We start from the raw sequence: 16,544 nt of genomic DNA, 5'->3' as shown, positions 1-16,544 counted from the left end.
AAAAATTTGCGTTTGCTCATTTCCTCATTCCATTTTCCAAAGTGTGTTTTAACAATCAGGTACTTAATTACAATAATCAGAAAGCAAAAGATGGATCAATAGAAAGAATAGATACGAAGAAAACTTTACATACATTTTATCGATGTTTCTTTTGAAAGGTTTTCTTTCTTTCTTTTTCTTTTTCTTTTTTTTTTTGAATTATCCTGTATAACTTTACACCCAAGCATCTCACCCGCACACCCACAGCAAGCTGGACGCTCACACACGGTGCGCACGCGCCACTCATTTGGCAAAGTTTGACGCCCCAACTTTAAAAGTGCAGATGCATTAGAAACTGGAAAACTATGCGGGATATTTCTCAGTGGCAGAATAGATTTTTTTTTAGTTGTTCCACAGAGATAAGACGTCCGGCGCCTACAGTCTCCAGTCTGACCGTGAGCGTGGCTATATTACCCTCCACCTGCGCTGAGCTATTTCAGAGTTTTGCACTTGGTACGCCTGTGCGCGCATAACTTTTTAAAGAAAGCAAAGACTTCCATATTTTTTGGCACTTTGGAACAAGACGGGGCATAGAGTGCGTCAGACTTCAAGCGTTGGAATCAACAAGTGATTCCAATTTACGGGTAAAGGAGAGAGCTACTCAAAGCTCGCAGTTATTGCAAACGTTAATGGAAAGCTTTAGATAACTTTTGAAGTACATCATTTTTCGCTTAAGCCACTAGAAGACGAAGAGGACATTTACTCATTTTTACCGCTGTCGTTTTTTTAACCTAGCATCATTCTCAGCAACATGAGAGGATCGGTGTTTTTCCACATGTGGACGGTTCTAATTTTGGGAACTTTAACAGGAGTCGTGAGGGCTCAGGTCTCTACGACCAAAGTGATGAGGGGCAACAGCAGAAGAGACGGTGAGATCACCTTTTTTAAACTTTCTTTAGCTTTAATATCGATGTAGCTGTAATAACATGTTTTGTGGTGCACAGTGTGTACGTGGATTTGTGTGCAAACGACTGACTTGGTGGTGAAAGTTAAGTGATCTAAAAATGAGCGATGGAGAAACAGGAAGCGCATAAATTCCGTTGAATAACAATTGAAAATTTTGAAAATGAAATAAAGAACGGGCATCACTTTGTCCCACTGGGTGTTAAACACCTTTTGTAGCATAATTATCATGCATCTCTACATAATTTAAGATAAGGTCTTCAGATTCTCAGAGTCTCGTGGCTGTATAAATTTCTGGATGTGTGCCATGCTTACTTTGCGCTCGTGCCTGAGGGCAAAGTCGTGGTGAAGTAGCGCTGAGTACCACGCGCGCACACCCAAACAGCTGCAGCGTTGCTTTTGGCTGGAAAGCATGAAAATACCTCTGTATTAGGTTCTGACCTGGATAGCTGCCCCTGAGGCCTGTTTGACTAAACTCTCTCCTGTGTGAGTGTAGAAAACACAAGGTTGCATGGGGAGCTCAGCCATGAATGAAAGTCTGACACAATAAAACCCTATTAGACACGTCTTAAACTATCTTTAGTTTATTATTATTATTATTGTTGTTGTTGTTGTTGTTGTTGTTGTTGTTGTTAGCTTTTTTCATCATTTCCAATTTTATGAATCATCTCAACCAAACCTGTCAACAAAACGGTCAGTATTTGAGTTTTATCATTTGAATCCAACAGTGTAACATCCACCCGAAGGACGTTTCATTGTACCCCGTTAGATAAATGCATGTATTTACGGCAAACATTGCAGAGCTGTAGCAGCATTATGAGGACAAGCAGACGGAATAGAAAAGTGATGGAAGAAATGGTGCAGATTAAAAGTTGGTGCTTTAAAAAGACAGCAGCTGCATCAGATCTTTTTGGGCGAGGTTCAAAATAGCAGCAGGATGAAAAGTGTTTGTTCCCTCACAGAACAGGAAAAGAAACGGTATTAGCTGCAAAGATCAGAAGAAGGCAGCGTTAACACTGGAGTAAGTTTTCACAATACTGTTAAAATCTGTGTTTTTAATACGTGTTCCAACTTTTGTTTTTCTTTTTACAGCTCTGTAGAAAATCTCCCTTGGTGGTTGCTATTGTTGCTATTGTTTTCAAGTTTTATGTTACTGAAGTCTGTCTCAGACTGCAATTGTAAACACAGTTGTTCTACTCTTTTAGTATTCCAGACACAGTATTTAATAATAGTCTTTGACCTTCATGACCTCTAATAATATATTTACAGTTATTTTCTAACAAGCATTTATAACAGCTGATAAATGAAAATTAAAAAAATAAAGAAACAGGAGGAACACCCTCCAAACGTACTATCAGCGTCAGCATATTTGTTGAAACACCACAAACACAAGAACGAGCTGATATGAGTTAAGTAGAGCCTTGTGGTGACATTAAAACAAGATTATTTTTAAAATGCACTGTCATATTATCTCTGTAAGAACATATGAATAAATTCACATACAAACTGTTACGGAAATCCTTTTCATCTGTTGAAAAGAAAAACAACATCATCCATTACATTGGATTTTTAAGTCACAAACGACTGGTAACAGTATCAGTCTTAAAGTTCCTACATCAGTCGAACTCCAGACATCATTGTACATTATACTGTTATTTATGCTCTTGTCCTTCTTGAAATTTTTTGGCAATAACATAGCTAACCATTGAATGGTCTTGGGGAACTTTTCAGCTTTAATCCTTGTCCAGGGAGGTTTGCTGCAATACCTCAAGTTTCAAACACAGAAATTATGATACCAGCATATCATGTTTACAATAAAAGATTTTTCTCACTTATATCTGCTTTAAAATGGGTTAATGAAGCAAATCCAGCGCTGCTTTAGAGGTCCCTATATACTTTTTGCAACAGCTTTGTATTGTTACAACTATTAAATGAACAAAGTCAGGATAAAAAGTTTGAAGCTTAAAAATCAGTCCCACAAGTCAACACATACAACACATGCATGCGAGATTATTCATAAATTGGTAAATTGTTTTTTTCTCCCACAAACTTGTTTTACTCTAACATTTAAAAAATAGCTGTTATACTAGAGTCTCATTGTTTCCCATGTATTGTAATCCAAACTCCTTAGTCACTAAAACAACAGCGTCTTATCAGTCTAACTTTTTTTACACACTCACACTCAATGAGATGAGGTCAGCCATTCGATAAGAGAGCCTCTTGACACAGTTGTCAAACCATCCATATTTTCTAATAATACCAAATCAGACCGATATGATCAAAGTGAAGTTGAGTCACGTGGAACCGAAGCTGCTGTCCAGTCAGCCTGATTGCAAGATGTTTAGATTCAACAGCTCTTTAATCCATTGCAGAGTCTTAAAATAATACACTGCTACAAAGTTATCTTTACTTGTGTGTTTGTGTCTAGTTTTTGCCAAAACAACCAGCTTATGTGGAATATGAGAGCTTAGTTCTGTTATTTGATTGACTGTAGCTGATTAGAGTTGTTTCCAACCTAAAGCTGATAGGGCCTCCACAGCTTTCTTTCATCCATTAACCATTGCGAATGTGCTCATATGTGCGTATTTGTGTGTAAATGTTCTGACAGAATGTCTTAGCTCATTTCAAGGAATTCCCGCCAAGGTTTTGTTTTATTTTCCTCCCGTGTTTGTTCAGCATTTTTCTCATTCTTTTTGCCTGCTATTGAAGTGAGTCTACGTGTGCTTTAAAGGGGTTTGGGTGGTGTGGAGATGGGGGGGGGGTTAGCCAGGGAGACGGCGTATTTTTGTAGAGAAGGAAACACAAAAATACACATGTAAACACATACAACAAAATAAACACTATTTGGCCTTTCTGCTCAGAGGAATTTGTCATCTCCACTGAAAAGACCAGATGACCCAAATACAATAAAAACTAATACACAAGCACAAACATATACACAGACTCGGCTACTACCATCGAAAACATCATAAAATATCACAGATGTTCAACTATTTCCCATACTGCTTATATTCTGTGAACCGCTCTACTATTGCTCAAGATATTTATTATTATAATAACAATTTACAACAACTTGTTAATATGCAGGACTAATAATACAGCGAAATGTTGAGCAACTGATGGTAAAGGTGACTGCTCTGCTCTGGTTTTTAACAGAGGTATAACTTAACTAGGGGCGATCGTGGCTCAAGAGTTGGCCGTTTGTCTTGTAATCGGAAGGTTGCCAGTTCGAGCCCCGGCTTGGACAGTCTCGGTCGTTGTGTCCTTGGGCAAGACACTTCACCCGTTCCCTACTGGTGGTCAGAGGGCCTGGTGGCGCCAGTCTCTGATGAATACTTCGCCTCTCAGTATTCATCTCAGAGAAATGATATCCTTAGGTATTGAGAATGCAGCAGATGGATGCAAAGCCCATCCGACATCACATAGAATTGCACATGATAGAATGGCATAGATTCAACAATGTATTGGAAGCATCCGTCAGAGATTTTAGTCAATGTTGACGTGACAGCATCACACGATTTGTTGCCTGCAGATCCATGATGATCCCCTCCTGTTCCACCACATGCCAAAGGTGCTCTATTGGATTGAGATCTAGTGACTGTGGAGGTTGTTTGAGTACAGTGAACTTATTGTCACATTCAAGAAACCAATTTGAGATTATTTAGGCTGATTCATATGGTGCGTTAACCTGCAGAATAGATACACTGTGGTCATAAATGGATGGACAGGGTCAGCAGCAGTACCCAGGTACGGTGTTACTCAGCTGGTACTGAGCAAAGTCCCCTAAGCGTGCCAAGAAAATATCCTCCACACCGTTACGCCATTGATTGAAGGCAGGATGGATTCATGCTTTCATGTTGTTTATGTCAATTGCTGAACCCGTCGTCTGAATTGAGATTCATAATTTTTTCAATATCTTATTATCCTATTATTTAGTGAGCCCATGCAAATTGGAGCCTCATTTTCCAGTTGTAGCTGACAGGAGTGGCACCCTCTGTGGTCTTAAGTTGCTGTAGTTTATCGGCTGTAGTCCTTATGCTCTTCTGCATATATTGATTCCAATGAGTGGCTATCTAAGTAACTGTTGCCTTCCTATGAGTTCAAAGCAGCCGGGTTTTTCTCCTCAGACATCAACATGGTGTTTACTCCTAGAGAACCGCTGCTCACTGGATATTCTTTCTTTTTCAGATGTTTCTCTGTAAACCTTAGAGATGGTTGATTTTAACTTCAGCAGGTCGTCTAAATCATGTGTACATGGTGTGTGTGTAGATATGTTGTGTATATGTGGAAAAACAGAAAAAATGAGAGGGACATTTGGTGAAATATTAATCTTTTTAATACACCATCAACAATCCTTGTGAGACTCCTCATATCATAGCCTAAAATTTATTTTCCGTGTAAAATAAAACTGCTGACGTCAGCTGTAATGAAAATGTCAAAATGGTAATTTTAAGTTATTTACTCCATATATATTATATTAAGATTTCTCCTTGTAATATTACATTTATTAGTGCAGCTGGGCTAATCTAAATGTACCATGGTGTGTTTAGCTACTTAGCATACTGAAGTCTAAGGCAGACAATATGTGACTTTGAGAGAATGCGGTAAAGTGAAATTCTCTAGCGATATAAGAGCACTGATATCTTCTTTTTAACTGTTTGCTTCAGGATTAAAGTTACACTTTGAAGCTTAATATGATAGCATATTACATATTCAGGGGGCTTGTATTATACTGCATTTGTACACTCTTGTCCCTTTTGCTTGCATGTAATCCTCAAAGGAGACAAAAAGGGCCTGAAAAGCACAGGCAGAGGCTATGATGGACACTTTTCCTTGTTTTTAACAGTCACTTTAGCTCTTTGTATGTTATACATGCAGCCAATTGAAAGACTAACAACAACAGAAGTGTGACTTGCCCACAGATTGGTTGTTTGTAACACTGCCCCCTGGTGACACTAAACAGTTGTAACATGTGGATGATTTGCAAAGTTGTGCGTAGGCTCTGTGTAGGGCCAAAGCACAACTATGTTTGAGCCATTAGCACGAACGCTAACATGCACCACATACAGAGTTATTATACTTGGAGTATGAAAAATAGAGAGTAACCATAATTGCAGTGATAACCAGCTCTCTACTAGCAACAGGTTAGACATACAGGTTTCTCTGTTTTTGTCATAAAACCATCATTTAGTCATGGAGTGCAACGGGTCACTTTGGCGGACAGAGATTAGAAATTACGCATCTTGTATTGAGCACAATATTTTTTTTTTATGAAGAGTCGTGGCATATCCTTCTGAATCCTTCTCTTTCTTCCAATAATTCTTATCTTTGCCGTCCTCTCAGTGCCGTCTTATCAGTCTGCGCCTCGCTACATATCACTTCATCTCTGCAGATCCTCCTCTTTCAATCTCTCTCTTTCTCATGTCTGTCTCTATCTCTCAGCCTTCACCCATCTGTTTCAGCTGTTTTTAATCAAAAGCTATTTCACCCCGTTGGCTCTGTTGGCAAATACAATGTGACAAACAGTGTCACAGACAGGCATACTAAGACAAAACAGAGACACCTGCACAAGGATAACACATTTAGTCAAATGTATTCTATCAGACACTATGGATGCACTTGATAGACCTTTATTTACCTTTGTATACTGAAAAAAGGGCATAGATTATGAGAAAAAAGCAAAAAGCCACAAGCTCCACAGCAATTCATTTAGATATTGGTACAGATAATGTCCTCACCTGTTTGCATTATCAATAACTGTGATGTCCTGCGGGCCCTCAGTGTGTATGAGTGCTCAGTGTGGCCAGGGACACACAGCACAGACACACAGAGGCACAATCACACTCCCATCAAAACAGTCTTGTGGATTGGTGCACCGCTGGACTTGTAATACACTCGTGGAAACCCTGTGAAGAACAGTTCAAAGTAGAGATTCATGTTTGACTAAACAATTTCACCTCTGTATCCGTTGGTAGATGTCTTGGAGCTTTTCCAAATGTTCACATTCTTATGGAACTGTGTATTCCATTTTCCATTTCCTAGACCACTTTCGGCTTCTTTTTACTCGTGTTGGCTTAAAAGTTGAGATGCAAAGTTTGTACATACTTGACCTTCTTAAGCATCACTTGTGAAAATATATCCTCTCTAGTGTTCATTTACTAGCTATTGTGGAACTTTACATTAATATCTTCTCAAATCAAAATCATGTCTAAAAAAGCTATTTGGCAATTAGACTCAGATCAGGAATAGGATAGGAAGTAGGATAGGAGTCTAGATGCTGGTGGTGGTGAAGATGAAGATAGAGATGTGAAAGATTTCCCTTGTTGAATTTAGACATATGCTTCATCAGGATAGTGATGGAACCAAAATTCAGTGATTCTGTTTTGTGTGTTACATCACAATGTCACACCGACTTGTGATATCACACAAGCCTGGCGAAACTGAATAATGACAGGATGTAAATGGGTTCCAAATGTTTTTCTGGGACTATATTAAACACAGGGGTGACAGCAGGGAGGATTATGACTGAGGTTATTTGGAATTCATGAGTCACATTTCGGACACTCAACATGAAGCTACTCCCCACCCGCCCACCCAGGCTGAATCAAACACAATTACAGGATCTCCCTTTCAAGGGAATCCCCCAATAAACACTTTTCATCACGCACATACACACACACGCATGCTTTGCCACACACTTTGCATGAGCCAAAGTTACCCCACCTCTAAATGTTTGGCAGACGGTCTTTTCCTCCCCTGCACAGAAAAGAAAATAGGGCGGTGACCACTTGGACAGTGTAGTGGGAGAGGAGTGTGTGCTGTTTGTGTGGCGAGAGAGAGAGAGTAAGGGAGAGAAAGAGGCAAAGGGTGAAATGATGGCTTGAAAATTGAGTGGGTCTAGGTGTAGAGTCACGTATGATATGGTGCTCATATTTTAGGAGGAGGAAGCAAGGGCAGTGGGAGAGAAGTGGTAGTTTTAAAGGAAGCTTAGAGGGCACAGAGGAGGAGAACGGGGAAAAGGTGTGTAGAGAGAGATATGCCAAGTTAAAAGACCTGTCCTTCTACTTTTCTGCCTCGTCAGCTTCCAAAGATATATAGTGAAACCAATTGCAAGCCAAATGGACAGAGAAGATGAAGGTAAGCAGAACTGATAGAGGAGGGAAAGATAAGCTATTTCTGACGAGGGAGGGGGGTCAAGATCAAGAACAGTGCCAAACACCAGCAGATTACCTGATATCTCAGTATTTGATTAAAACTTGCATGATGCAACAAAAAAAAAAAATCCTTTCACCCCTTCTCTAAAATACTAATGTCTAAATAAGAACAATGAATTCCCCAATATTATCCAAAGTTTACAGGAGTTTACAGAAAGAAAGAAAAGAAGCAATGACAGGATCTAATACGCTCCATTAACCACAGCAATGTGAGAACCCAAGAACTGTAAATTCATGATTTAAAAAAAAATTAACCGTGACCGCATCGTCTTGCAGAAATGTGATTATACTGTAACAATTTAGAAAAACGCGATGACAAAAAAGTGGTGATGAGGAAAGTTTTGCAGTAAATGTTACAGTTTTAGGAGCATGTTTATAATCTAATTCAGTCGAGTGAAATAGCTTGTTTGTATTTGTACCAATGCCAAGCTTAAACATTTTCATTTTAGCTTTATTTTTCTGATGTGATCATTTATCTTTATCTTTCTTGCACATGAACATATTACAGTGTTTGGGGAATCCCTGTACACAGTTGCAGACATTTTCTCGAAGGTTGCACACAAAAGAAGATCAGTTGTGTTCTTACTACTAAAAAATGCTCTGGATGGTTTAAGTGAGAGTGCTAGATGCATGGGAATTACCAAAATAATGAATATACATAATTTAAATTATTGTCATATGGCAGTGTTGGCTGTAACACATTACAATGCATTACTTTACTAAATCCAGTAATTAAATGACAGTTACAACTATGTTATTACTTGCTTTAAAAGGTGCTTACAAAGGTGTGGGGCGGAAAGAAAAAAAACGAACCACAAAATTATGTGTCAATGCATTTCAAGTAATTTTATGGAGTAATCATAATATAATGTAACGAGTAGTGTAACAAATTAAAAATCCAGAAAATATACCGTATTACTATTACGAAAGTAACGATTAATGTGTAATAGATTGCTATTTTGAGTAACAACACTTCCATTTGAATATTTATATTCTGATGTTTTCCTTATCTTATCCCCCATAAGAGGTGATATATGTATGAAAACAGTTGACATATTTAATGTTCCTCCAGCCAAAGTGAGCTGAAAACATAAACTCTAATGTGCGATCATGCCAAAAGTGGGATAATTCAAAAGTATTGGTAGAATATTTTGTAATACTTTCTAGTCTATACTGTGTATAGACTTTGATTACTTAGGGTTCCCATAACTGGCAACTATGGCACTTGTTAATGCAAGCTTGTTATGAGTTGTGCAGAATCATTTATCTCTGTTGATGTGCATTGTCTTCCTTAGCTATAGTAACTGAATTTACAAGCCAGCAATGCACTTTTGAAAATGAGCTGAGTTGGGGACTCAGTAGAGGAGAATTAGAGAGCGAGGTAGAGCGAAAGGGAGACAGATGTTTAGTCCTTGTAGAGTGTCAGTCTTGGCAGCTGAGCCATCGGACTGCCAAATAGCAGGGTGCAAATAACAGAGGAGGGAAAGAGCAAGGAGGTGGAGGTGCACAGAAACAGAAAGCAGTTGGACTAGTGGGTGAAACAAAAGAACAGATTCAAATAAAAGACAGAGAAGATAATGAAGGTTGAATAAGATAAAGTGAAGGTAGCTAAACAAGGAAGACGGGAAGCTAAACAAGTAGAAATGTATAACTATATAGAAGGTAAGAGGTTGACTGGGGTAAAACAAAGAGGAAAGGCTCAAAAAAGGGTGGCGAGAGATGCTGCATTCTGCCAGTGTGTTACAAAAACAGCTGACAAGCAGACGAAAGAGAGAGCTTGTGAAAGTAAGAGGGATAACTTCAGACAACAGAAACCGAGTGATTGATATGGAGAGAGACTGTAGAGGTGTGAAAAGAGTGATATAGAGTGCATGGCATCAAAAAGGAGAAGTATGAGTGGGAGAGGGTTGTGCTGAATAAGCAGTGAATGTGAGATAAACAAGAGATTGAGGGATAAGAAGAGGATAGGAGGAGACAAAAATTTGGAGAGAGAGGAGGGAGGGAGTCTCTGAACAAAGATTCACAGCACCCCCTCAACCTCAGAGAAACGCAGATGAATAAGAATGAGGAATATTAATAGGGAGAAAACATAGTGTGAAGAAATGGAAGTGTGTACTTTGAAGGTAGTAGATTAGTTGGATGGTGAGCTTCTCTCATGGCATTTAGTCTGCTCCAGTCCTTCACAAACAAAGCTAATGTGAGTCAACAGTTCATGCATGAGAAAACTTCTCATCTGTTTGTATGAGTGTGTTAAAGATACAAGAGAGGAGGACTGCATCTGTGTAGGTATGAGTCCAATAATACCTACTGGGCTCTAAAAGTTTTATTTATTGATCTAGATTTACATCCCTTCATTTTCCCTAAAGCTACTCACCTGTAAAACAGCATTTCAGCTCAAATGTTGTCTATAACATGTGGAAAAGTGAAGTTTACATGTTCAAAGCTTACAGAGTAATTAAGTAACACGTGGAACAAAGTATTAAATGCAGTAAAATGAATAAATAAAAACATAAAATGCCTGCTTAAGGCGCCTGACTTCCACGACCTGTCAGAACAGCTTCTGCTTCCTATTTACACAAACAAATGAACTCTAATTAACAACGCCACTGTAGTTGTACTTGCAGCAGGTGTGTTAATTACATCGATGTCCCTTGGTGCAAGGTGGTACTTTGAAACATGCTCTCTGAGGGGATGGAGGGTGCAATTAAAAGAGTCTGTTGTGCAGCTATTTGGCAGTCATTTGGACTTGAGTTGGAAAGCTGCTGATCTATATCACGCTGCAGATCATAGATGCATAAAACCAAAAGATGACAACATCCTCAGTTTGGCACAACAAGAACTGAAACCGAGTGAAAATGATTTCCTGCTGAGCTGCTTTGAAGCAAAATTTGACCTTGCCATCACAGACCTCTCCCCTTATGGCTCTGTAGGGTTTAATTATTGTATTTTAGGTAATATAAGGTGTACGTTTTTAGCATGAATGCATAAATGGTTAACTTGCGTCTTAAAAACTGCTCACAGTTGGGTCAAATTGCTTATTGCTTAATGAGTCATTTTATACATGGGATTAAGAATTAAAACATAATTGTTTTTGATCTTTCCTGAGTTATTTCCAAATCAAAGACTACAGCTATTGTACTATAACTAAGAAAGTGAAGACAGCCATACAATGGTGAGTTATGTAGAATGGTTTCATGAAGTGCATAAATTGTACTGTATTGCATACTATCCATTAGAGATGTCACAGTAGCAGAAATTTAATAGTCAATACCAATATCAGTAGAATTGCACAACATTCACATGCAATATATTTATTTATTGAAAATAGTTTATAATACTAACATGGTGGTGACAGACTTTAAAAATGTTAACATATTTGACACACACACACACACTGAAATGATAGGATGGTTGTCAAGTAGCTTGCTAACGTTTTGTGGTTTTGAATCAGGAGCTGTTTCTTTCTCTTCATAATACTTTTCTGTTCTCGTAACTTTATCTTGGTTTCATGGAAAGAGTTTGTGACCTTCTTGTTGTTGAGTGTAACCAGTGGTTTGCAATTTGCTGTATTTATATTCAGCTGGGCAGTACACTATTTCTTTTTCTTTTTTTTATCTGATAGGTTTATTTTGTTTTTTAGGACTAATAAAGGACTAATTTTACCACTGGACCTCAAATTTAGAATTTCAGCAGAAAACAAAGCTACCAACTACAAGTTCAACATTTGGAATGAACTCCAGATCTTCTATCTTCTTAGGTTGTGACGAAATAGTGAAAGAGCAGGACTCACTTGGCAGTCCAACTACTTGTCGGTCAGTTGGCCAATTACTTCTCAGAACTGGAAAAGTCTGTGTATATAAATGGCTGCAATTACTAAACAGCTAATGCAATACCTTTTTGATAAACCCAGTAAATTAAAGCTGAAAATCTGCATTTCAGTCACATCTTGGTTGTTTGATATAAAACCCACTGTGGTGGCAACAGTACAAAAATAATGTGTTACTATCCTAAAGCTTTGCAAAGCCTATTTGCTACCATTTATCCACCTATTTCTCTTAAGGGCTGGGTTATCCTTGGGGAAAAATTATTCCCATCACTCCTCAATATCTGCTGTGCTGACCCTGAAGCATCCTTCAGTGGTTTTTAATGAGCTCAGTGCCTTGAGACCAATAATCAACTCAACATATCCTGTATTCTTAAACCAATCTGTGTCAACTTACCAAGTTATCTTTTTTCAGACTTGTGTTCATACAAATCTTTACAATACAGTTGGCCAAAAAAACCAAAAAAAAACAGTGGGCAGCAAAAATAATTTACTTCAAGCATCGTGTACAGTGAGAACTCATACAGGGTGCTGTGCAAAAATGATGCAGAATTTAGCATTCCAGTCATTAATCGTGTGTGAAGGGTTGCTTATGGGTCACGTTTGAGGGTGATAGGTAGGTAAATGGTGGTTAGATTATTTTCTCAAACTACACAAAGGTATAAAGTCTTTCAGATGTTTTCAATGCCTGCTGAAACTTGAATGAGGGGGAGAACATGACAAATGTCAGAAGTGACACTGCAGAAAGATGAGAGCAGGAGCTGCTCTCACCCCAGGAGATTCGTCCCTGCTGAAGGAAAGAGATAAACACCCTGTGTATTTATGTTTCGTGCTTTTTATATATATGTGTGTTTGAGTGTGCGAAAGGGAAAGTGTGTTTGACAAATCCTCCAGTGCACTGTGAGAGCTATGTCTTTGTTACTCTGACAATGGCGCGCTGACACAAATGAAAAAGATTCCTTTTTTCCTCCTCTGTCAAACACTTTTATCCTTCCTTCCCCTACTGTCAGCGTTTCTGCCCCATATTCACTCTCTGTCTGATTCTCAGTTTGTGTATCTCAGCATTCCTCACACTGTCTCCTACCTCTACCCCTGTCTTCCCTCTTCTTCATTAGCTTTTCCTCCTCTGTTTTCATTTCATCATTAACTCTATGAATATTGGTATCTGAGCAGCAGAGAAGGAAGAGAAGGGAGCCGCAAGTGTTGAGGGGGAGAAGCAGGGACTTATTAGTGCAGAGAAATGGGGATAGGGGACGTGGATAGGAGTAAAGGGAAATGGCATTGTTAGAGGGCTATCAAAGAGGGAAAATGAGAGAGAGTGGCAGAAAGATTAAGTTGAAAAAGAAAAGGAAAGAAGGAGAAACTAAGAAAGAAATGACAGGAGGATGGTGCCGTGTGCTACTGTGGAGCCTGCAGAAGGATAAGTGATCCCAGTGGTAGATAGAAGGTCAGATACTCACTGACAGTGAGACCACTGTTTAACCCTGCACTAAGACCACACACACACGTGCACACACGTACGGCTTGTGCTTGCGCGCATGCTTTCTACAACAAACACGAATGCACATTTGCAGACACACACAGCTGACGTGAGGCGGACAGACTGAGAGCAGGATGGCTGTCAAAACATCAGCATCTGCTCAGGATCACACACAGCGCTCAGAGCAAACACACACACAAGCATACATCGAGCAAACAGCATCCAAGCCGCCCCTAGAGGGATCGAGTCTGATTTTTAATAAACTTGCGCTACTCCAGCTGGGGCATAACAAACACACATACACGCACAGACACACACGGGCAGATAGTGCCACAGCCCAGCACTATGTCTCCTCATTTCTTCTTTCATACAGTAGAAAAGTTAGTGTTTTTTGGAACGGTGACGAAATTTCAAGATAAAAATGCTTTTTTTGCAAATAAAATTCATTAGATGTTGATCATGTTGTATATAATGTTGTTTATAATACAATACTGTATAAGGTGTGTTTAGATCAGTGCGCATCGGTATGCAATTATCACTGTGTGTGTATGTATGTGGGCAAATCAGGGCTAATTGATTGTCCTCGTCAGCCCTGCTGTTCAGACTGCAGTAGCTGTCAGCAGGAGCCAACTGCTTCTCTAACAAGCCTTACAAACACACACTTTTATATTCTCACAAGCTCACGCATTATCACATTAACTCTTAATGCAGAGATGCACAGACTTGTGATAAATGTAGAGTCACAGGACATACAAATCCATGCAGGCAGACAGCTTAAGAGGTCTATAAAAACCAGATGTCAGTCCTAATATTTACCATTTGTATTTGTATGACGGATTTTATCTTAAGAATCAGTTTTGAGCTGTTTACCTTCTATTTGCCTTCAAGAAACAGTAACCAACAGTTCACAATGTTACTTGTAAAGGTACCTCATCAAACAAAGTGAGTATAATGGAATATAATGAAAATGGCAAATAAAACTCTGTATCAAGACACACTCTCATATGGGGACGGTATTGCTTATGAGGGCTTAGTAAATGCTCTGCATCAAGGAGTTAGAGGCCACGTCGGGACGAGCCCCTCTCATCCCTCATCCTTCCCTTCTCCCTGTCCCACCCCTCCCTCAGAACCTCCTTAAAATCTGTTGTTACAACTTGAGCTGACTCTCCTCACCTACCTGCTTTCTCCTCTCACTTTCTCTCCCGCTTGCAGGCACAGATTCCTCTCGTGTCTCACTCAGTCGTCAACCTTCCAACATTCTAGTTCTTTCCTCCTGTCAGTCTTACTTTTAACATAATTACAAGGAAATTTTTGCTTCGTCTTCCTTATTTAGCAAGATGGGAAAAGATATCAGACACCATGCTGTGATTCCCTCTCCATCCTTCACTTGGTGCCGCACTGTATTTGTGTATGGCACCACACAGCATGTACAACACTGTGGCCAGAAAAGGATTTATTCATGTTATGCATAAGCCACAATCTGTATTCAGCTTAGATGTCGGAGAAAAAAACCTTCTGATGGAAATACCCACAAGTTTTAGTTTAGTTAGCTTGTTACACTTCTACGTTTTTGTAAAGTAAATGTAAAAGTTATAAAAATGTTTTTGGCTTTAGTAATGCTGCATTTTTGTGTTTATTTGAATTGTATTTAATAAAGGAGGCAAATATAATTGAAGTTACTGACATAAATTGGGCTCTAATATGTGTAGTTAGTATGTCAAGATGTATTGGTGAAGTGGTTGGAATGTGTTGACTATGAAAAATGCTTTAATCTGCATTGATTATGCATTTGAGCCCCATCTCCCTAATACGATCTCTGTGTTTATGTGAATATGTCGCGTCTGCTTATGCGGACTGCCTCTGCATTCATGTGTCGAGGCTGCCAGAGCCGCTAAACCACAGTGTCTCCGCTGACCTGTCCTCAGTGCTGATTCAGCGAGTTGTTCCCCCCACTGCATTATTCAGCGAGCTTAGCCAAGGTGTTAAACAGGAGCACATCACTGCAGAGGATGGGAGCATGCTAAGTGGACTGGCAGAAGGCGAAGAGAATGTAGAGATGTTAACTTAGTGCTATAGAAACAAGACTAAAGCTGTATCCTGTTTGGATTTACGGATGTTAAAAACCCACGGTAAATCAGCTTGAGTATTTAATTCAGATTAATACATTATCCTTCTATGTAATGCATAAGTAATGTGGGAGATTGTCACAGTCAAAATAAGATTCTCTAAGGGACTTAAAAACAAGTAATGTGTCTTTAAACGCCCGAAACACTGGCTTGTCTTGATTTTAGTTTGAAAAAGCGTGGAGATTGTTTGTGTGCAAATCAGGAGGAGCATGAAGACTGGAAATAACATTTTTCACTGTTGATTTAATGCTACTCATTCAAGTTGTTTACAACTTAAAGGTGCTGTTCTCCACTACTGAACAATGAGGCAGTTTTCACAAAGAGCCACTTGTAAGAGTGACCCAAAAGCAAATCAAAGCCAGTCCCATGACTCACACATTAAAATCCCATCTTAACAGTAGAAGTACAATAGTAGCAGCAATGACAAAGAAGCCATGTATCGAAGAAAGAAGTTAAGTTCTTTTTCATCTAGTTTTTTTTAAATTGTCTAAGGAGCTTGGAAAGAAAAGCGTCTGGACTTCTTTGAGTTGCTTGAAGACGTTTCACCTCTCATCCGAGAAGCTTCTTCAGTTCTAAGGTCAAATGGTGGAGAGTCCCAGATATAAATCCAGTGGGAGTTTCCCCCCAAAGAGGGACAAAGGAACCCCTGATGATCCCCTACCTAATCACATGAGCCAAGGTGTGAAACTGGGTGTGGGTCCCAATCAGCCAGGGTTTCGGGTGAGCTCAATGTGAAACCTGGCCCCACCTTATCATGCGAATTCCTGAGGTCAGATGGCCCAGGATGTGAGTGGGCATTAAGGCGTCTGGGAAGGGAACTCAAAACTGGATTATAGATGGCAGACAGTTGGTGTCGTAAACCACCGCCTTTGTTCAAAGATGGTCGCTCACAGTGGACGTAAATGGCTTCTTTCACTCCTCTTTCAAACCATCTGCCCTCTCTGTCCAAAATGTGAACA

At 39.4% G+C, this 16,544-nt stretch overlaps 1 protein-coding gene across 1 annotated transcript in view; it reads left to right on the top strand.

Annotated features, from left to right (window-relative positions):
• The first annotated feature begins 209 nt into the window (after nt 1–209).
• Nucleotides 210–16,544, top strand: part of pdgfd (platelet derived growth factor d) — a 53,222-nt gene continuing 36,887 nt past the window's right edge. The window contains exon 1 of the mRNA XM_086261372.1: nt 210–908. Within this exon, the coding sequence (XP_086117498.1) occupies nt 791–908 (118 nt within the window). The 5' untranslated portion in view covers nt 210–790. The remainder of the gene's footprint in view (nt 909–16,544) is intronic.

This window comes from Aulonocara sp. 'chitande type north' Nkhata Bay, linkage group LG14 (genome assembly GCF_057382095.1).
Source record: "Aulonocara sp. 'chitande type north' Nkhata Bay isolate Kocher_YH1m ecotype deep benthic linkage group LG14, A_spYH_male_GT1.1, whole genome shotgun sequence".
Taxonomy (NCBI): domain Eukaryota; kingdom Metazoa; phylum Chordata; class Actinopteri; order Cichliformes; family Cichlidae; genus Aulonocara; species Aulonocara sp. 'chitande type north' Nkhata Bay.
This window is presented reverse-complemented; position numbering and strand designations above follow the sequence as displayed.